The sequence below is a fragment of the Tachypleus tridentatus genome, chromosome 2, assembly GCF_004210375.1.
Source record: "Tachypleus tridentatus isolate NWPU-2018 chromosome 2, ASM421037v1, whole genome shotgun sequence".
NCBI classification, from domain to species: Eukaryota; Metazoa; Arthropoda; class Merostomata; order Xiphosura; family Limulidae; genus Tachypleus; species Tachypleus tridentatus.
Genome location: NC_134826.1, coordinates 126,378,592 through 126,402,325, shown reverse-complemented (window position 1 = coordinate 126,402,325; position 23,734 = coordinate 126,378,592). Strand labels below are relative to the sequence as shown.

Sequence of the window (23,734 nt, the reverse complement as noted above, 5' to 3'; positions counted from 1 at the left end):
CTTAACTAACTTTTCTAAATTCAATCAAAACTGGACATCGAATAAGTATATGTCAATAACTAGGTTCACTTGTCTCCATATAAATCCATAAACTTTTTACGTACCATTATTTTTTTAATTCAGATGATCTTCTCAACATTCTAGTTCTTGTTATATGAACGTATGAAACTATAGCTAAAGATGTCCAAACTCTACCTAAGATCGTTCCTGCATCAGCTACAGTGAAATAAGCTGTAATGTCTTACAAAACGCAAGAGTAATGCATCATCACGAATGAGTCCGCCGTCAACGTTGAAACAAGAAAACAACCTTCTGCATAAAAGCTAGAAATAATTCTTGGGTTATTTTAATGAGTCTAACGTATAACATTTCCATCGATTTACGGCAGGCGAAGTCTAGTTTTCACACGTTATAGGGAGTTCATTACGTTGCGCTTAAACCCCATAAATCGCATTACGTTTCATTAAAGTTTATTCTGGAACAACGAGTGTTCCACATGGTTGGCTGTAATTCAACACTTGTTAAATATTTGTTTTACACGATCAATAAAGCTACTACTACCACTGCTGCTGCTACCTGGTGTTTTGTGTTGTTAGATATGCTACAAGAGCAAAGTGACGTTGCTCGAGTAGCCTCTAGTACTATTTTTCGTTAGAGTCACAGCGAGCTCCAGTTTACTCCAGTTGTATCACCACAAAAATCTTCAGTTTACTTTATTTCTTCTGATACTACAGAGAACTTCAGTTTACGCTTTTTTATCGTCGCTGCAGAGAGTTCCGGTTCATATCTCGTTATCACCACAGATAGCTTCAGTTTATATCCTCGTTATCACCACAGATAGCTTCAGTTTATATCCTCGTTGCCATCATATAAATATTGAGTTTTCCTTCTCGTTTTTGCCACATGAGTATTCATTTTTATTTCTCGTTATTACCACAGATAGCTTCAGTTCAAATCCTTGTTGCCATCATATAAAAAATCAGTTTTCTTTCTCGTTTTCGCCACAGATAGCTTCAGTTTATATCTTCGTTGACGTCAAATAAATATCCAGTTTTTTTCTCGTTTTCGCCACAGTAGGCTCCAATTTTATTTCTCGTTATCACCACAGATAGCTTCAGTTTAATATCCTTGTTGTCGTCAAATAAATATCCAGTTTTCTTTGTCGTTTTCACGAAAGAGAACTCGATGTTAATATCTTTTTTTTTTTTCAGTTACCTTTAATAAAGAGCCACAGTTTACTTCCTCCTTGATTCCTCTTGAGTACAAACATTAATTAATAAATACGGAGTTTTTGACCTTTCACCGAGCTTTGTTTTATTAAATTGAAATAAAAAGAGCTTTAACTTAATTACCCAACTTATTCTATGCAGTGTTTTATCTTTTTTTATGGTTGCTCATATACTTTATGAAGTTCCTGAATCTTACAGTCACTAATCTTCCCCCAAATGTACATATATATATATATATATATAGGTGCTTAAAATATTAAAGAAGTGGATGTTGGAATTCAAATGAAACTCACGTTTAACTAAACGCTAGGGAACTTTCACAGGCTGATGACTGCTTTCTAGAACATGGAGTCACGTTTTACAAATGATTGGAATTTGAAAGCAAAGTAGCGGTGCTTTAAATGAGAACAATTGAACTATTTTACTACATGAAAAACAATTTGTTGATGAAAGAATTGCTAGATTTTATTGTTTTCAATAAGATACAATTTTCGTCTGGTAGCAGGATAAGATTATTGTACTAGTTTATGAGAATATTTATTATCTCAAGTCTATTCTCTGCAACGTTCTCTAATAATACACGCTCTATATAATTCATTAAATGTAACAGCTTGTAAAATTATTAGGTTTTCTCACTGCAACATTATAAAACAATATAATCTCTTTCTAATTTATTTTTGTTTACTTTTCAGTGCTCATATCTCGTGTCACAAGATTTCTTGTTATAACAGTCTGTAACAATTCAATTTCTGTCTAATTTTTTAAATTGAATCAGTTTATAACACTATCTCGTATCTTTAGGTTTCTTACTGTAGTAATCTGTAATGACATCTATTACATTAAACGTATTCCTTCTAACAGTTTATAACAAAAGCTAATATCTCTGTTTTCCTCGTTGGTGCAAGTTGCAATAGAACCTCGTGTTTTGTTTCCATCTTTTACTTGGGTTCCTGTAGAATTCAGTTCTTTTGCCGATCATTACTATATATTGTATCAAATCAAAACGCCTGGTGGCAAGCTAAGGGTACATTATGTATTTCTTAATGAATTTCTTTTTGTTTATTTGCTCACTTCTCGACAGTAGGTAAAGGAAATTGACCTAACCAGAGTAAATGTATTATACTAGGCTAACACTTCAATGTTCTAGTTACGTTTCCTAATACCATCTCATCAGTATCTAGCAAAATTTAATTAAGCCGATATAGCTAGTCTGCGATCAACTTGGATAATGTAAACAAAACTCTCTTATGGGCTTATTTAAAGCTGTTCTATTTTATTTCTTTCAAGTACTATAGAATAAACATATGTTTCCATTACAGGTTTTTAGGTTAATAAAGGGTAGTTTTCAAATCTACATAACAATAACTATCTTTTTCTGTATTTTTTCTCCCTCTACTTTATAATATTAATAATGATTCTCATTCCAATGCACCGACAAGATGGTCCACTTACCCATTGTTATTTATTATAAGTAAAACAAATTTACATCTTGATTATGTACAAACCGATATTCGTGGTGTTATATCAATGCTGACTGAGTTTGATTTGTTTTTTCTTCACGTATCAGTTACAGCAAAATATGGAAAGTTGGATACTTTTGTCTTACATTAAAAATAGGAAATACTGGTTGTGAAAAGTTTGATTAATATAAAAACACATATATATCACTGACTTATATATCGTATGCACCACCGCGATTCCTTTTGGTATACTGTAGACAGTATTTTGTTGTCGTTACTTCTTAAATTTCTTCAAACGGTTATTGTTTCTTTTTGAGTATTTAAAGGTTATTATCTTACAGATTTTAATATATTAGCTTACAATCAGTATAAAGTAACACCACTTTTTAATACTTTAACCTCTTCTTAGCACCAAGTAATGCCACTCTTTAATACATTAACATCCTCTTAGTACCAAGTAACGCCATTCTTTAATACATTAACATCCTCTTAGTACCAAGTAACGCCACTCTTTAATACATTAACATCCTCTTAGTACCAAGTAACGCCACTCTTTAACACTCCTACGAAAAGTGGGGCCTAATAGGCCCCAGAGCAATTTCAAAGGTTATTAATATTAGGCTAATAATTTTGTAGTTAAATGAAATTGCCATTTAAATCCATTAATGAATGGATTAACGAGATTCCCACTGTCCCTATCTACTATCTAGCGAAACCACAGCCAGGGGAACGGGCTTGGAGAAATCAGGACTAGAAACGTCTTTTCGTAGGAGTGTTAATACATTAACATCCTCTTAGTACCAAGTAACACCACTCTTTAATACATTAACATCCTCTTAGTACCAAGTAACGCCACTCTTTAATACATTAACATCCTCTTAGTACCAAGTAACGCCACTCTTTAATACATTAACATCCTCTTAGTACCAAGTAACGCCACTCTTTAATACATTAACATCCTTAGTACCAAGTAACGCCACTATTTAATACATTAACCTCTTCTTAGTACCAAGTAACGCCACTCTTTAATACATTAACATCCTCTTAGTACCAAGTAACGCCACTCTTTAACACTCCTACGAAAGTGGGCCTAATAGGCCCCAGAGCAATTTCAAGGTTATTAATATTAGGCTAATAATTTTGTAGTTAAATGAAATTGCCATTTAAATCCATTAATGAATGGATTAACGAGATTCCCACTGTCCCTATCTACTATCTAGCGAAACCACAGCCAGGGGAACGGGCTTGGGGAAATAAGGACTAGAAACGTCTTTTCGTAGGAGTGTTAATACATTAACATCCTCTTAGTACCAAGTAACGCCACTCTTTAATACATTAACATCCTCTTAGTACCAAGTAACGCCACTATTTAATACATTAACCTCTTCTTAGTACCAAGTAACGCCACTCTTTAATACATTAACATCCTCTTAGTACCAAGTAACGCCACTCTTTAATACATTAACATCCTTTTAGTACCAAGTAACGCCACTCTTTAACACTCCTACGAAAAGTGGGGCTTAATAGGCCCCAGAGCAAATTCAAAGGTTATTAATATTAGGCTAATAATTTTGTAGTTAAATGAAATTGCCATTTAAATCCATTAATGAATGGATTAACGAGATTCCCACTGTCCCTATCTACTATCTAGCGAAACCACAGCCAGGGGAACGGGCTTGGAGAAATCAGGACTAGAAACGTCTTTTCGTAGGAGTGTTAATACATTAACATCCTCTTAGTACCAAGTAACACCACTCTTTAATACATTAACATCCTCTTAGTACCAAGTAACGCCACTCTTTAATACATTAACATCCTCTTAGTACCAAGTAATGCCACTCTTTAATACATTAACATCCTCTTAGTACCAAGTAACGCCACTCTTTAATACATTAACATCCTCTTAGTACCAAGTAACGCCACTATTTAATACATTAACATCCTCTTAGTACCAAGTAACGCCACTATTTAATACATTAACCTCTTCTTAGTACCAAGTAACGCCACTCTTTAATACATTAACATCCTCTTAGTACCAAGTAACGCCACTCTTTAATACATTAACATCCTCTTAGTACCAAGTAACGCCACTCTTTAATACATTAACATCCTCTTAGTACCAAGTAACGCCACTCTTTAATACATTAACATCCTCTTAGTACCAAGTAACGCCACTCTTTAATACATTAACATCCTCTTAGTACCAGTAACGCCACTATTTAATACATTAGTACCAAGTAACGCCACTATTTAATACATTAACCTCTTCTTAGTACCAAGTAACGCCACTCTTTAATACATTAACCTCTTCTTAGTACCAAGTAACGCCACTATTTAATACATTAACATCCTCTTAGTACCAAGTAACGCCACTCTTTAATACATTAACATCCTCTTAGTACCAAGTAACGCCACTCTTTAATACATTAACATCCTCTTAGTACCAAGTAACGCCACTCTTTAATACATTAACATCCTCTTAGTACCAAGTAACGCCACTCTTTAATACACTAACTATAATCAGTATGAAGTAACAACACCACTTTTGCTAAGTAAATTTGCAAGTGTCGTTTTCTTTTTTAGATTATCTAAGAAGTTGGTGCGACACGGGTGAGTTTGCCGTGTGTCAAAACAAAAGCATATGCCTTGAACGAAGTCGCTTTTGTGACGGGATTCTAGATTGTCCTGATGGAGAAGACGAAAATTTTTGGAAATGTTGTAAGTTTGTTTTGTTTTTTTAAGTTCAAGATTGAAATTACTATGTATAAATACTAACTGTTACAGCGTATAAAAGTTTCAAGCTGCATAATAATAAATGTTATAAATCCATTTGGACATCTCATCAGTCATTTCAAGCTAGAAACACGCAAGAATTTCGCATCATTTTTTTTCTGTCATAGCTCGACATCTGTGTAATCATTTTACTTAAAACCGAAATTAATTAGCTTTTCCAAGTTACTTAACTGTTATTTGCATTCCAGGTTAACGATTTAATGGTACAATGCAAAACACCTAAACTGTCAAAGTAAGGCTATTTGGAACATCACGTCAGCTAATTGTTAGTTTTTCTATCAGTATTCTGTCTTCCCTGTTACTGATTCTGTTGCCGATGACGTATAAAAGTAACATGCTGTTGAATTAGTATGTAAAAGTAATTAAAATATTATACATTAATGGTCATACATTCGAACTGTCTATATGAGCGTCCTGTGGTGGGACAGCAGTAAGTGTACGGATTTATAATGCTAAAATCATCAAATATCCAGATGTGACTTTGACCATAAAGCAAGAACAACAGTTATATATTTAAAAATAAGTATCCTTATGTTTCTGATGAGTTGATTTAGTTGAAACAGTAATTCATATGATGAAAATGTTTTACACGCATACGACAGGTTGTATTTCAACATTTTAATGTACTTCAACGTTTTCTATGTATTGGTGGTAGTAATTCTCTGTAGAAGAATTAACTGAATTAGGTGACTACACATAAGATCGCTTTTGGTCACTATGTCTTATCGTAAATCACATCACAGTGCAAGGCTAAGCTATTTCAGCATATAGTATTACACTTTTAATGCATTATTCTAATAATATTAAACACTTCAACGTTTTATCATATTATGTTCATAATATTTCAATAGAAAAAAAAATGTCATCCTGACCCTAATGTATAAATTGCTCTTATTTATGGGATTCTTCATCATAAAATAAATTTACATTATTGTTCACTGTTATAAGAATAAAGATTAAACATCATAAAAAAATTGCAAAAAGAATCTTCAACCATCAAGAAAACTTTACGATTTTTTCATAAAGACTAGGTGAATGAAACTGGAGATTTAAAGTTTGAACTTTAATTCATAGTTTGATTTGAGTGTGGATGCTGTTATACTGGCTTTAATGATTAATGGGTCAGCACATAAAAAACACGGACTTGTTACTTCCAGAACACAGTAATGAAACAATGTTACTAAAATATAAGTAAATGAGTTTAGTATCTCTGAATATGGGACACGAAAGTGTCTTAATTAAGTAAACCAACTACCTATACAGTAATAATAAGGTATTATTGTCAGTACCTGATTTTTATATATAAACACCTTTTATTAGCACAATAAGAAGCAGGTGAAAAGAAATGAAAAATCATTAGTCATCGGGTAGCCGATCTGCTTTTAAAGATACTATGATTTTAACTCGTAGGACTGTTTACAGCATTCCACCCTTTTTATATAAATATAACAAAATAAAGTTAATACTACATTTCCACATTACATATTTGTATGTATTTAATTATAGTAGAAGTTTGACAGTCGGTTATGTAAACAGAAAACACTGTAGTTTATATTGTCATGTGCTATCTGAACTTCATTAACTTCATATAATGTGAGAGTTTCAAGCCTCTGCTATACCATCCTGAAAATAAGTCATGTCATTGGAGAAGTTACAGAGTCAATCAAAAAAGCCCTAATTGAATCATTGGATGTAAGGTTGGTGTTCCTTACAACCAGGATAATTAGTAACATATTCGTTTACTATAGTCAGCACTGTATAGAAAATAAAACAGATGTAGCATCTTTCCCATATTTCTTAATTTGGTAGTAGTTACGAGAGACTAGATGTTTCACATATACAAACAGATAGATTTTATGGACAGATTGAGTGACTTTTTTTTTTTACATTGATTTTAGTGGACTATTTTGGGAGTGCAGTTTTGTTCCTCAAAACAATATTCAACACCACAACCCATCCATACACCAGCGTCTGTGGTAAGCTGCGTTTTATACGTGATGTTGTACTTAACATATAAGCACATCCTAAACTTAATGCGTTTCTGGTTTTAATTCATAATCTGGGTTGTAAGAAAAAAATTCAAATACTTAATATCGTTGCTTCTTTATTTCCTCTTGAATTTTAGTTGGTGAGAACCGTACAAACCGTAATTCCTCCTTCCCCCCCATGAACAGTTTTAAGGCAGCAATAACTTTACCTTCTAATCTTTATACAGTTGGTGTTCTTTCGTTTCCTGTCTTCTAACGTGGAGACACTCTGAACACCAATTTTAGAGAATAAAAACTTTATACGGATCATGTTTTCTCTTGTTCAAATATACCATAGAAATGTTAAATTCTAAAAAAAAAAAACTTTCTGGTCGTTATTTTACCCCTTCCCCATCAAACATGTAAATTGTTGTTACATTTGGGACCTTGAACTTGAGTAAATGTGGTTATATTTGCTCTCAGCGCAGGTTTCGGTTTTATTCGTCATTGGTGAAAATGTATATTAAACGCCATCGAAAATGTTTAATACTTAGAGAAAAAATAGTAACATAAAAAGTAATTCCAGAGGTTTTACTTCAAGATGAACTGATATAAGGAATTTGAATCCTTTGTTTCATTATGAAATTGTTCTTACTTTACAAATCTTATTTTTATTTAATCAGTTTTAAAACATTACCTCCTACTCTTCGATATAAAAGCCAGAAGTTACAAATCTGATTAACTATAGAACAGTTTGCTAAAAATAAAGGATTATAATTTTTCTAAACACATTACATTCCATTAAAGTGATATTTCTCAATCACCTCAGTCAACTTTAATAATATAAAGTAATGTTCTTAGCTTGTTCTAAGCTATTACATTTTAACACGTGTAAGTGTTTCAACTCAGTAATACCGATGGCATTTACCTTAATAAATGGAGTCAACACTCATTAAACGTGTGAACTCAGTTGTTTGCTGATTCACAAATCTTACCAATACGCGAAATAAAGAAGCTGTTCTAGCGTGATTTTATATCAAACATTGCTGTTTCCAGAGTTGCCAGTTTTTCCAGTGGGTTGCACGTGTTCTCGTCTTACAGCAGTGAGTTGCAAGGACCTAAATCTGACAGAAATACCAGCAGGAATATCTCCTAACGTTACAAAACTGTAAGTTTTAACGTCATTGTTTGTGGGTAGCTATAAAAACGTGTCAGTGTTGTGTAACGATCAACCGATGTTCTGCCTGCCTAACTCCAACTTCAAACCGAAAACATCTAAGTACCAGATTTCATCCGTGTTCGTTCCTTTGTTTGTTTTTGAATTTCGTGTAAAGTTACACGAGGTCTATCTGCGCTAGCCGTCTCTAATTTAGCAGTGTAAGACTAGAGGGTTTGTTTGTTTGTTTTGAATTTCGCGCAAAACTACTCAAGGGCTGTCTACGCTAGCCGTCCCTAATTTAGCAGTGTAAGACTAGAGGGAAGGCAGCTAGTCATCACCACCCACAGCCAACTTTTGGGCTAATCTTTTACCAACGAATAGTGGAATTGACATTATAACGCCCCCACGGCTGAAAGGGTGAGCATGTTTGGTGTGACGGGGATTCAAACCTGTGACTGTCAGATTACGAGTCGAGTGCCTTAATCACCTGGCCATGTCGGGCCCACATGTTCGACAAATAACATTTGCTGTACGTAAAAGTGCTTTCAATAAAAATGATTATACAAAAGAAGAAACTATTCTGTCTGATCAGCATCGGTAGATTTAAAGTGTAGACACGTTTTACTGTTACAAAACGAGAACATCCGCCGCCTACAATCATCATAAGACTAAATAGGGTTGAGAAAAATATTTACATTAACTTTAATGTTTGGTGTACGTAATGAAAAACGTCGCCATGGCAGAACCTTGCAGAACATACGCAAACTCCAACAAATATGAGCCCTTTCCTTCCTTATGAATTTTATAATTCCTCTTAGAATACAGATAATAAAGATGCCAATAATTTGATTAAGAATTCAATTATATCTATGGTAGGTTACCCATATATATATATATTTATACATAAAAATATCTGATGATGTACGGGATATTGCGGTTAAGAATTAACAAAAAGTTAGGTGATTTTTCCTGCGTTTATTTCTTTCTAATTTCTACAAGTCTACTTAAGTTTACAGGTACAGTTGTTCTTGTGGCTTTTATATAATTTTGAAAAAGTTTGCTCTGTTGGGAAAACTACACCAATTTATCATTCTTAGGAAAATCATGCCAATGCTCTCGAGTCATTCTTCCTCATTATTTGTTGCTGTGGTTCTTATTTATTAGTCACCTAGTGACGGATACGAAATTCTGTTTCACTATTTAAAAAACAGGAGGTGAATATAAGGTAATTTAATCCTAAGAAATGATTGCAAAAATCGTGAATAAATGCCTTTTGTAATATCAGGGGAAATATCTAATTACAAAGTCCCTATATATAACGGTCTTAAAATTAACCCTAAAATATTTTAACAAACACCTAGATTTTTAAAATAATTTGTAGTCTTTTTTTCTTCAGATCGGGAAAATATTAAAGCCATTTACATCCAAATAATTATGACGTTTCATAAACATAATACAAAATTTTCCTAGGCTTTACTGTACTGATTATATATATCTTTTTTGTTTTTTTTGGCTTACAGTACACTTTCCAATAATAACATAACAGTGTTAACCAGTGGAGCATTTAGCAGTTACCCAGGGTTGAAGTCGATGTAAGTATATTAGCTATTTTTAGTTGTTTGTTTGTTTAGATTTACTGTTAGGTCTGAAGAACAAATATAAATCAGCACGTAGTACATGCTTCTGGGAGTTTATTAAAATGTAGGTAGATTTGTACTTATAAATTGTATACCAGTTCTGCAAGCTATGTATATCTAAATATTAGAAATACAGTAGAATGATGAAGAAACTTAACTGGTTGGCTCACTCAATCAAAATACACACATATACTGTTTATTTGAAGAAAAGTATTATTAATAGATAATATATTATCTCGTATATTTTTATGCATTTAGTTTTACCATTCAATTCATATTAAACGTCCGGTTTGTTTTAGCCAGTGTATTAGATATGTACGGTGTATTGACTGTAAGTGGGTGTTTGACCAGTCTATTAGATATGTACGGTGTATTGACTGTAAGTGGGTGTTTGACCAGGGTACTGGATATGTACGGTGTATTGACTGTAAGTGGGTGTTTCACCAGGGTACTGGATATGTACGGTGTATTGACTGTAAGCGGGTGTTTGACCAGGGTACTGGATATGTACGGTGTATTGACTGGAAGTGGGTGTTTGACCAGGGTACTGGATATGTACGGTGTATTGACTGGAAGTGGGTGTTTGACCAGTGTATTAGATATGTACGGTGTATTGACTGTAAGTGGGTGTTTGACCAGGGTACTGGATATGTACGGTGTATTGACTGTAAGTGGGTGTTTGACCAGTGTATTAGATATGTACGGTGTATTGACTGTAAGTGGGTGTTTGACCAGGGTATTAGATATGTACGGTGTATTGACTGTAAGTGGGTGTTTGACCAGCGTCCTGGATATGCATGGTGTATTTGGAGTAATTAATTTTCCAAATAAATGCGATGTTCATTGTAAATTATATCTAATTTTAATAAAGTTCATAATTTTCTAATAGCATTCCGTAGTTGTTTTATTTTCAAGTTTGAAATAGATGAGCAATTCATAAAAACTTATATACTGTCTAAAAGTTTGTACTATTACCGTCTCTTACGTTTACCATTAACACCCGAATATAGTATGAAAGTAGGCTGTTAATCATTGCTAGCTTTCTGCAATGTTTTTGATATTATTCTGCAATCATTAATAACTTCTCACCAAAAGTAGGAGATCCCCCAGAGTTGCACTAACCGTCCCTAGTCTAGCAGTGTAAGACAAGAGGGCTACCCTTTTACCAGCGAAGAGTGGGATTAATCGTACCATTATAACGCCACCACCGCTGAAATGGCAAACATGTTTGGTAGTAAACTGTAGGGCATGCTTACCTCTTGATTACGTCCAGCCTCAGTTCTTTAGATATTTATTTTAGAAGAGAAGCTAACGTGAGATTTATCAAGTATTTTGGGGTCAAATTTATTTTTATTTTTGTATTTTACAAGCCGAAATTCAAAGGGTACTAAATTGGTAATAAGGAAGTATTATGGTTTTAGAAATAAATGTTTCTTAAGCTTTATTTCATTACTTACATTTATAAGAATCAGATGTGGACTAAACTGTATGATGAACTGTGGTGCCGTTCGTCCATAATTCGCATCTCGTTTTCGCAAAAGTTTATTTTTATTTGAAAGATGTTATAACCGTTAATTTCTTATTACAGTTCTTTAGCTGGAAATGCTATACGACACCTACCGTCTGGAGCATTTTTGGGTATCAACGAACTTCTCAAACTGTGAGTCCCAGGTGAACATTATCTAGAAGAGTTATTATAAACTTAAGATATATTTATTATTTCAGTTCCTTACATTACACAGCTTGTATCAATTTATGTCACTCGCTCGCATAAAAGATGCTCTTTCACTATAAACTAACAGTAGGGTTACTAAAGTTGGTACCTGGGGTGGAGGGGTTGTCATACGAGGAAAGACCAAGATTCTTAAAACTGTTTCATCTTGAAAAGAAAATAGTTAGAGGGGATCTGATTGAAGTGTTTAAGATTGTAAAAGGAATTGATAATGTTGACGCATTAACGTCTTTGATACTTAACAGCGAGATTTATAGAACTAGGGGACACAAATATAGATTTAGGCAAGATAGAAGTCGTCTTCAGCTAAGAAAAAATTACTTTTTCAAATAGGGTGGTTGGTCTCTGGAGTGTGTTGCCTTCGGATGTTGTGGAGGCAGTGAAATTGAGTGAGTTTAAAAACAACAACAACAGATAGATGTATGAATGATAAGGGCTGGTTTTAATTTTTTAAATTTATTTTGTTGTTGTTTGTCTCGCTTTAGAGGATGGAACAGCCTAGATGGAATAACAGGTCACTGTTGTCCCTATGTATTATGTTAAAACAAATGTAAACCTTCCAAATTAATGTTAATTATTAATAACATAAATATGGAGAGATCTAGTTTCACAGTATAACTTAATGTTCACAGCATATGCCGTAAGACGTTGTACAGAAATTTCAAACACTCAATTAATTATATATGCAAAAACGGCTCGTTTGGGTTGAGAAAATATTTTACATAGAAGAGCGAACAACGTTTCGACCTTCTGATGACCGAAGAACAGCTCTTCTATGTAAAATATTTTCTCAACCCAAACGATCCGTTTTGCATATAGATTTCTCTACAAGTGGGTTTTCTCGTCATCACTCAATTAATTAATTTAACATGGATCAACACATTAACATCATTTGCGAAACAGAAACAGAATAATTATCGTGCTATCATCTCGTGATATAACGAACAATACGAGTATTTAACGCACCGTAACAAATCTACATGAGAAACGTTGGACGAGTGTTAGTTTAATTTTTGAAGAAAGCTTTACAACTGTATTCTCTACATATTCAGTTTTTAAAATTCTTTTTGATCTTGACATATCCAGGTTTCGAATCCTCACTGAATGTTTACATTTTATTTTTATGTACGTACGCTATTGTAAACATATTTTGTGTGTTACACTGTTTACCGTGATACAGAATATTGCATGATGGTGTCGTAAACTTTTGCGCCTAACATTTTCTTACTGTTTCTTTTCCTAGGTATTTACAATACTGTAGGATCGAATCCATTTCAAAAGAAGCTTTCAAAGGCTTAACATCCCTGAAAGAGATGTAAGTATAAACACGATCTCAGGTTTACAGAAAAGTTTTGATGTATGAGAGACTTGTTAGTTATACTTCGGTGAAGCAAGTAACCATTGACGGATCCGTCTGAAATATTCACGAATTAACATGGCTCAAAAGGGAACAATAACTAACTGAAAATAAATAGTGTTTAACCGGTAATATATTAGATTATGTTAGAATGTGTAAGTGATTGTTGATTATGTTGACGAAAAAGAGGTGTGATATATTGATTTGTGGGTATAAATTACCGCTAAATATATTACGTGTAGGGTAGGTCTTAAGAATAGAAAACATATGATCTGTGAAGGATAGTTAGATTAAGATAAAGGTATGATCTGTGGGGAATTATTAAGTTAATATAAAAGGCATGGTTGATTAATTAGTTTGTGAAAAAAAGGTGTAGGTTTGGATAAATTCACCCATAAAGCGTAATAAATGCTAGTGTTTTATTTCCTTTCCGACTTACACAGGTAAACATTTCATTTTCATCTGAAAATTATAATACTTCACAGGTCTTCATACGGGGTGTATGTGTGTGTGTATATATCTGCTAACAATGGATGACTGGTTATGGTATGCAGCTAACATGCTATGTCTATAGTTATGCATTGTCGTAAATTAATTCAAGGGAGGATGTTCAACATTTTGACAGAAGATGGCACTTGGAAGGCTACGTGATTTAAAATAACGTAGTACTAGATTGAGAATAAATGTTTAGAAGTTTGAAAGCACGTGGAGGATATGTCATTTCTATTGTCATTTATGGGGTTACCAATGACGTGGATAGCGCATGCGCTCTGAGATAAATGACCTTTTTTTGGTTCTATTTCGCAGTTAATTTTCCCAGTATTCAACCAGAGGTCCTCCTACTTATAGCTCTCGAATGCTTGAGGACATCGCTGTCCTTTGTCTTTGTGCATTTCTCTTTGACTTATGTTACAAATAAAGCTTACATTTCACTTATTTTTACATTGTGTCGTTTTTCTTCAACCCAGTGAAAGCGGAAGTTTTTCTGTATTCCGTTATTGTGACACTATTCTTACCTGAAAGTGCACTATCCGAAGCTTGTATAGAAAAGTTGGGGTCTGTGAGAGAATGAGTTAGAATGCGATAAAGCCTTCAACGTGTGGGGCTAGTTAGGCAGGAATGGTTGTATATAAAGGATTGGTTAGATTAATTGATACGTCATGGTATCTTGGTTGATTCGTTAGGTATGGCGCGTGGGCAGTGAGATTAACAAAATACAGCATCGTTTATAGAGTATTGGTTAGCAAAAGATATCACAAGTAGGGGATTAGCTAGATTAATAGGTATCATATGATATATGGGAGAATTAGTTTAATTCAGAAAAAAAATATTGTCCAATAGCGGTTTATTATTTTGAGAATAAATATATTTTCACAGTTCGTACTTTATAATTTTTTTTAGTGCTAGAATTTCATTGCAAACACGTCGATTGAGCATGGAGTCAGAGAAGGCGTCCGTTTCTAAAACTGACTTTTTGTCTCTCTTTTGAAGTCAATAACTTGAACATTATTGCCCCATGTCTTTCTTACTTTTTGTTTGCACAGTAAGCCTAATGGGTAGTTCGTTTACTTGATGCTAAATTTTGATATTAAAGCAATAACTTATTGAGATTTTCATTAAGACTGTGACAGAAAGTGACAAGTTGTGTTATCGTTTCAGAGTTCTTGCTCATAATAACTTGAAGCACTTCAACATGGGCGTGATGAATGATATGCCATCCTTGAGCACTCTGTAAGTAAAAATAGATAAAAAAATAATAATTTTCTATCAATATTTGTTTTGATTTTAACAAACTTGATAAACTTAAATAATGTTAATATGTTGATGCTATATGTTACTTTTTTACCAGGTCTTACGTTGTAATATAGAATTAGTTATGGTGTTGTGTTAGAAGGATGGGATAGGCCTAGCATGACCTAACTGTTAGGGGCACTGGACTCTCAATTCGCTGGTCACGAGTTCAAATCCCTTCACTGAACATCCTCACCTTTTCAACTGAGGAGCTTTATAATGTGACCATCAGTCCAATTTTTTCTTAGTAAAAGAGCTGCCTAGCTACCTCCCCTCCAGTCTATCACTTCTTAATTAGATACAGCTAATGCAAATGACTCTCAAATAGTTCTGTGCAAAGTTCCAAATATAAACAGAGAACAGCACAACACGTTTTCTGGGATGAGAGAAACGTCAGTAAGAAACGCTGTGCAGCAAATTTTAATAAATCGGTCGTCATAGAAAGAGCTAGAATAAACAATTGATAAAGGCAGTGTTTACAAACAGGCCCGACATGGCTAGGTGGGTTAAGGCGTTCGACTCGTAATATGAGGGTCGCGAGTTCGAATTCCCGTCATCACCAAACATGTTCGCCCTTTCAGCCGTGGGAGCGTTATAATGTGACGGTCAATCCCAGTATACGTTGGTAAAAAAAGTAGCCTAAGAGTTGGCGGTAGGTGGTGATGACTAGCTGCCTTCCATCTAGTCTTACACTGCTAAATTAGGGACGGCTAGCTCAGATAGCTCTCGATTAGCTTTGCGCGAAATTCCCAAACAAATAAACATTTACGAACCGCATCTCTATTATATTGTCTTCAGAAAACTACATATACGGTGACATACCGTGAAATAGAAGTCGGGAACACTTGCACACGAGACGTTATCCGTACTGCACATGAGTTTATCCATACTCCTCAGTTAAGAATCTGTGGATTACTTTAAGCATCAGGTTTCAGAATTTTGTACAATTTTTTATAGACTTAGAACAAAACTGAAAAATTCAGTGAAGTCACTTAAATCGCTGTCTGGAAGGAAAGGCGCGTTCTTTCATTGAAACGTTCACTCCCCCTTACAGCAACTCTAAGTAATGTGTATTTGTGCGCACTCGTGTGTGTGCTTTCAGACTTTATGTCACTGCAGCTATATTCGTTTGATATTCGTCACAATTTTTAGAAATACAGCTTAAGTCGGCTCTTACAATACAACCCTAGTAAGTGCCTCAGTGTACTTAGTTGCACAGATGAAAATTCCTTCCAGCTGACATGACGTGACCAGAAGAATGCGAAACTCGTTAAAACCCCGGATGAGGAAAGAATACTTTGACACTGACGTGATAAAATAGGTTCAGATCTGATTTTGTTTAAATTAACCTGTTTGTATTGTTTGAGCAGCTTTCATAAGTCTGAGTTAATCACTCAGTTTTTTATAACATTATGTTAAAATATTAGAACAGCCCAGCAGATAATATTACTTTGACTTGATTAATGAAAGTAGTTTTAAAAGCGCTGAATTAACATGAAATAATTTCTGTAATTTGCTTAGACAAGAATTTTGAATCATTAGGGTGAATATCTGTTCTCAAAGTAGTTTAACAGAAGGGGCAAATTTCAACCGCCCACAGACAGTCATTACTTGTACGTTTTGAATCTAAATGATATAAGTTTGTTTTTTTTCACATTTCTAACATCAGTAATTTGTTATGTATAAATAACACAGGCGTTTAACCAGCCGTACAGTCAAACATAACACGCGATGCACCTACAAGAAAGAAACTCTAATTTATTGTTAAAGCAAGAGATACATGCGGAGCGTCCTTTAAATAATTTGGTGGAACAGTCTAAGATGAAGTTTTACTTTCTACAAAGGTAAAATAGCAGGATTTTCAAACAGTTTGTACATGAAACCGAAACACACATCATGTTTCATTATTTAACAATTTTAGGACCAAAACCAAAGGGTAAGCTAGAAGCAGGAATCATAATCTTACATACATATATGAAAATTATACCATCTATTTGTTAATAACGAATTTCTTGAGTACCTGAACTTTAACTATAGTAAACGTTTGTTTGTTTTCTTAATTTTCGCGCAAAGCTACATGAAGGCTATCTCCGCTAGCCGTCCTTAATTTAGTAGTGTAAAACTAGAAGGAGAACAGCTTGTCGTCATCATCCACCGCCAACTCTTGGGCTATTATATTACCAAGGACTAGTGAGATCGACCTTACTTTATAACGCCCCCACGGCTGAAAGGGCAAACATGTTTTGTGTGACTTGAATTTGAACACCCAACCCTCAGACTCACGAGTCGTGCGCTTTAACCACCTGACCCTATAGTAAACGACAAGTGCTTGTGTACAAATTAATTTAACTAAAAACATCATAACTTTAAATGTTCACAACGGTTTATTGGATAACTCTACATGTTTTGGCAGTCGTACTACACCGTTGTTAACAAACAACATGTACCTTTCTTGACATTGTCACTAGCTTTAGTCCAGTGTACAATTACAACATATATGTTTTCATAATAAATTTTGCACCATAGATTATAAGTCTTGAAAATTTCGTGAAGGTCAAAATCCGTAGGAGACGATTAAAGACAAAATTTACTGAAATACTGCTTTATTACAAGAAGGAATGGTTATAATTGTTGAGGGCAGAGAAAGCTATCTTTACAACGTATGCTTTTTCTTCACTAGGGAAATTTTCATTAAAAATATGTTAATTCACTTAAAAAATTGCTGAATTTTGTTATGCGCGTTAAATTTCTAAAAGTCAGAAAAAAAAGAAACTATCCATAATTAGGGTAAACCTCTATACAATATATCAAGATTTCGCATTGCGGCTCAGTAAATCATTGGATTATGTTTTGATACTATTTGAAACGTTTGTTTCTGATATTGATGTAAAGCTAAACAAGGGTTATCTGCGCTAGATTTTTTAAATTTTGAACTGACAGAAGAATAGTAGTTATTCAACACCACCGGTCGCCAACTCTTGCGCTAATCTAATCCAGTAATGAGCTTTGACTGTCACTCTTTTAACGCATCCATGGCAGGAAAGTGCGTAGCCAAGACTTTGTGAAAACGAGATATGAATTATGGACCAACGGCACCACAGTTTATCATACAGTCTAGTCCACATCTGATTCTTATAAATATAAGTAATGAAATAAAGCTTAAGAAACATTTATTTCTAAAACCATAATACTTACTTATTACTAATTTAGTACCCTTTGAAGTTCGACTTATAAAATACAAAAATAAAAATAAATTTTACCATAAAATACTTGATACATCTCACGGTAGATTCTCATCTAAAATAAATATCTAAAGAACTGAGGCTGGATGTAATTAAGAGGTAAGCATGCCCTACGGTTTACTACCAAACATGTTCGCCATTTCAGCCGTGGTGACGTTATAATGGTACGATTAATCCCATTATTCGTTGGTAAAAGAGTAGCCCTCTAGTCTTACACTGCTACATATTTAATTCACAGATTTGTACTGTAATTGTTTCTGGTTACTTTTAATCAGGCCCGCATGGCCAGGTGGGTTACGGTGTTCGATTCGTAATCTGAAGGTCGCGGGTTCGAATCCCCGTCGCACCAAACATTCTCGCCATTTCAACCGTGGGGGTGTTATAATGTGACAGTCAATCCCACTATTCATAAGTTAAAAAGTAGCTCAAGAGTTGGCGATGAAGGTGATGACTAGTTGCCTTTCCTCTAGCCATACACTACTAAATTAGGGACGGCTAGCACAAATAGCCCTCGTGTAGCTTTGCGCGAAATTCAGTAACAAACAAACAAACATTTATTAATGGCACCCTTCATGGATTTTCACTAATTATGCAAAACTAACTTGAGGGTTTACAAAATCACAGCCCACATTTCGGAGCCACCGATGCGTTATTCTGTCATAAAAATGTAGCATAAGAGTTGGAGGCGAGCGCTGTTCACTAGCTGTTTTTCTCTGGTGTATAAGTTTAACTTTAGTGACAGCTGTGCTTATCTTTGTAAGAAAATTTGAAGCATATCAGTTCAAAAAGTGAAAACTGAGAACACGTGAGGTTCATGTTTACAAATTAAACAATTATGTTGTGTTTACTCATATACTAGTTTTTATTTCATTGATAACTAAAGAGGCATTCTCAGGTAGAAAGTATATCTCCGTCTCTCAGCGTCGATCATGTTTGGTTATCAAAAAACTACGAAAATATATCCGTATGTTCGTCATTATCCAAGAAAACGGAACATTTTAGAAAGAACAATGAGAAATATTGTTCTACATATGTCCACCAAGTGTCATCAAAATCCGATCGCTTTTGGCTGAGTTATAGAACAAAAGTAGTGTAAGAAATCGGTCTTCATGTTAACAAATATGGATTTTTATTTTATTTTAGTGACCTTAACCTTTCAGAACCTAAGTATCATTTCTAAGTTTGGTCATAGTCTAAAAGTATACAAACTTTGGTCCATTCAGCCGTTTTTAAGAAATTGTGCTGACAAACATATCAACAGGCACACATATACACAAATATGAAAACATAACCTCCGTCCAACTTTGGATGGAGTTCTTCACAGCTTAAGTTTCATTTCTCCAGAAGAAAAAAAAAATCACTTACAGAACGGTGTACCAACTTTCAAAATGTCTAGAATTAACCTAACTTCTACTACAACTACTAAAAGATTTAGTTGTTACTACGAGAGGATTTTACTGCATCCTCAAGAAGATCAACAATTACCCGTATATAAATAAACGCACTTTAAGGTTTCCAAAATAGATGTAAAAAAACTCTCTGCTTCTTGACAGAACCAATGCCTCCATTAGTCAGGTTTATTACGTTCTTCTCAATGACATCTGTAGACTCTACTGCTCTTTACTCACGTGCCCGAAGAAAAATTCGAGGCTTTTGAATTCCAAGGGGTAAATTAATTTGTTTTTTAGCTTTTCTCTGTGGCTCATTTATTTGTTGAATTCTGGTATTTCCAGTTCTACTTCCCTGTATTTCCATCCATTTACAAAATTGGCAAAAGTATATAAGCTGAAAAACGAAATATGATACACAAGGACAATGTAACGTGATGACTGGTGATGTGGCTTCAAGATGGCGAAACTTCTGTTTCTTTTTCAATTACCTTGCACTAAGAAAATATAAATAAGTAGTGGGTCTTGAAATACTAAACTAGAAATTATAAATGATTTTTTTCAACAAACACTTGCTATAGACTAACAGACATATAACTTTGGCATTTCAAAGTTTTTTTATTCCACAGAAAACTATGTCTTTTGAACAAGTAGCTGTTGTAAACAGAACATGTAAAAATGTAAGTTTATTTTACACCATAACTTGGTTTGCTATTTACTTTTTAATAATGTCTTGCTTGGCTTGATGAATATTATTTGAAAAATGTAGTTTTTTATGGGAATTCGCGTTAAGTTTTAAAATGATCCGAAGTAATTTCGCTTAATGATTATAAATATATTTATATATGGGTGTATTACACACCAGCATACACATATCTGAGAAATACTTACGTGAACGGTTACATCACGTTTATTTCTGACCAAAACATCCAAATAAAGTGGGTTTAATCTAACAGCTATCTCTGAGTTAAAAAGTAGATTATATTTAACTATGTCTGAGTGAGGTGAGTCAGCTCGTAAACGTTTCTAAGAATAACACAGTATTCATAATTACATACAGGTGTCCAATACGTAAGCGACGAGCATTGCAGAGTGATTATAGTACCAACTTGTGGGTCCAGTATCCCGTGATCCCAAATAGAACTATATGTACACAGTAGTGGGAAAAGTTATTGCACCAATCAATTTCTTTCACACTTCTCTTGGTTCCTGTAATTTGTCACGAGATTTTGCATTGTAAAAGCGTCAAAATTAATGTAAAATGTTATGGATATTGTGTGACTCACGTATCAGCCATCCAAACACACATATATAGATCTTTAAGAACACATCAACGATGACAAACATATTTCAGCAAATGATCAACCAAATATTGAAATATACGATAAGTTTTTTTGATTTAAACCCACATTTAAAAATAATTCCACTAATGTAATTGACAAAAAAATGGTCACAGAGTCTGTTTTTTGTTTTAGTATTTGGTTGTCCCTCCTCTGACTTTGATAACTGTTTAACATTCCCATGGTATAGAGTGTACAAGGGACTGAATACAGGTAGGGAGAGGTTTATGATGCCACACGAAATAGGATTTCCCCGCAGTTCCAATTTCCAATCTGTTTCTCGGTTTCTTCTCTTGTACTTTGTTAACCTTTACCTTCCAGTAGATTTTGATATGGTTGAAATCTGGGTTGTTTTGCCAATGTAATGTTTTAATACCCTCCCTTCGAAGGTAGAATTTCAGCTAAAGGGATATAATAAAATCTAATATCTTTTCAACACACGTATGTGGAATTTTTTTTTTCTTTATTGCACGTCTAGTAGATCACTATGCAGGAACATTACCAACCTTTTTAGTCCTGTGTAATGGAGCAGAGTCAACCTGGAATTTGCACTAGTTAACTCCACTGAAGTGATCTCGGATTGCTGGCTTCAATCAGGACTCGAAGATCTCGACATACACTGCTGGCCGAAATCTTAAGGCCAATGAACATAAAGAAAAATTATGAATTTTGCGTTGTTAGACTCAACCACTTATTTGAGAGGAGCTTCGAAAGATGAAAAGAATGAAAGGGAAAATAAAAATAAAATTTTTTTAGCATTTAATAGGGAAGTTGTGAACACTATGAAATTAGCCTAAATACTAGCTGGTCAAATGATTAAGACCATACCAAAAAGACGTCCTAAACAGGGTAGAAAATGCCCAAACAGAGGTCTCAGTAGTGAGTTGCACGGCCGTCATTACGAATAACTTCAAACATTCGCTTTGGCGTGGTTGATATAAGCGTTTGCAGAAGGCTGGCTGGAATGTTATTCCAAGTGGTGAAGATGGCCAGTAACGTTGGAAGCCATCTGGACCATCCAGGCTAAATTTTTTTCTCATCAGAGTAATAAATCTTCTTCCACTTTTCTACGTCCCATGTTTGGTGCTTCTCAGCAAAGTTTAACCGAGCTGTTTCGTGGTGTGGAAGGAGGCATGGCCTTTGAAAGCGTTTACGGTTTTTAAAGCCTTTCTCTCGCAGATGCCGTCTTATTGTTCTTGAGCTACATTCTGTGTCCGTAAGGGTCTTAATCTGGTTCGACGATCGGCTGGTGTCTTGCTGGACAACCCGTCGAATCCTCCTTCTCAACACCAGCGATATTTTTTGGGACTGACCACTTGAAATTATCGTTCCGTATCCCTCAGAGTTTTTTAAGAAATTTGCAACAGCAGTTTTACTACGCCCAATCTCCCCAGCGATGGCAGGTTGAGAGAGACCTTGATTTTGCAGCACAATAATTCTGTCACTTTTTAGCCTTTGCGATGTTTTTACCCAATGTAACACAGGAGATGTCAGTGGGAGATGTTGACAACGCTAATGCTTGAACACAAATGACTGAATTTCGTTACGTGTTTACCGATTAACGCTTCGTTTCAGTATGGTCTTAATCTTTTAGCCAGCTAGTATTTAGGGTAATTTCATAGTGTTCACATTTTCCGTGTTAAATGCCAAAAAAAAAATAATTTTTATTTTCCCTTTTCTTATTTTCATTTTTCGAAGCTCTACTCAAATAAGTGGTTGAATCTAAGAACGCAAAATGCGTATTTTTTATATTCATTGGCCTTAAGATTTTGGCCATCAGTGTACTTGCTGGCATTGACAGTCTCTTTTACAAAATGGAGACATTCCTAGCCGGATATGAATCCCCACATTACTTGATCCTGCAGTTACTTCTCGTTTGCACTTAAAGTTCGCTAGACACGAAACTCTTTTCCATGTCGACGTTATACAAAGCGCTTCGCTTTAGAATTATACAGGGTGAAATTCGCTTGTCTCTATTCATTATGCTTTTGCCTCATTTTGTTGGTCAGAAAGAGTTTCTTTCTTAGCTGTCTTGTTTGGATACCAACTGAACACAGATGTGACCGAGTAGTGCACGCGGTGACAGTGACCCCTGGAGTTTCTTGCCATGCTATTTAGAGATCTATGGACGACAGTCGACGATTTAGCAAGATTGTGTAGAATACGACTATCGTCTGCTATATAGATTGTTTCCTTCTATCCCTTCCTTCTGTCGCTTTACATATCCATTCTCTCTGTATCTCTGCACTCTATGACTCACATTAGACTGGTTGAATTTAATTTTTATAGTCTACTTTGCAGAAATTCTGGCTTTTATCAAAGAAACGATGACTGCTTTCTAACATGGAGTTTTCTCGTAACCCCGATAGGATAGCATATAACCATCAATTGGAACTGTTAGGAGAAGGTTATTAGTTTGAGTTGTAGATCAAGTTCCCCTATAGTTATAACATCGAACACTGTTAACACATGAGATTCGCAAATTCTCTCTCAACCCCAGTTGTTGTTGGCATTATGAATCGATTATTTTTATTGTATTATTAGTTCGAATGTTATAGTTTTCTGATGATTTTATTTGGAGTTGTGGACATTATAATAACTCTGTATACAATGAAAACATTTAAAACAAGACAAGCATT

General features: G+C 34.5%; 1 protein-coding gene across 7 annotated transcripts in view; it reads left to right on the top strand.

The window, feature by feature from the left end:
* LOC143245043 (uncharacterized) overlaps positions 1-23,734 on the top strand; it is a 130,218-nt gene that overhangs the window by 73,601 nt on the left and 32,883 nt on the right. For all 7 annotated transcript variants that reach the window (XM_076490835.1, XM_076490836.1, XM_076490833.1 and 4 more), the window contains 7 exons: positions 5,273-5,407; positions 7,381-7,458; positions 8,506-8,617; positions 10,129-10,200; positions 11,834-11,905; positions 13,221-13,292; positions 14,994-15,065. In XM_076490835.1, coding sequence (XP_076346950.1) covers positions 5,273-5,407; positions 7,381-7,458; positions 8,506-8,617; positions 10,129-10,200; positions 11,834-11,905; positions 13,221-13,292; positions 14,994-15,065 — 613 coding nt within the window. The remainder of the gene's footprint in view (positions 1-5,272; positions 5,408-7,380; positions 7,459-8,505; positions 8,618-10,128; positions 10,201-11,833; positions 11,906-13,220; positions 13,293-14,993; positions 15,066-23,734) is intronic.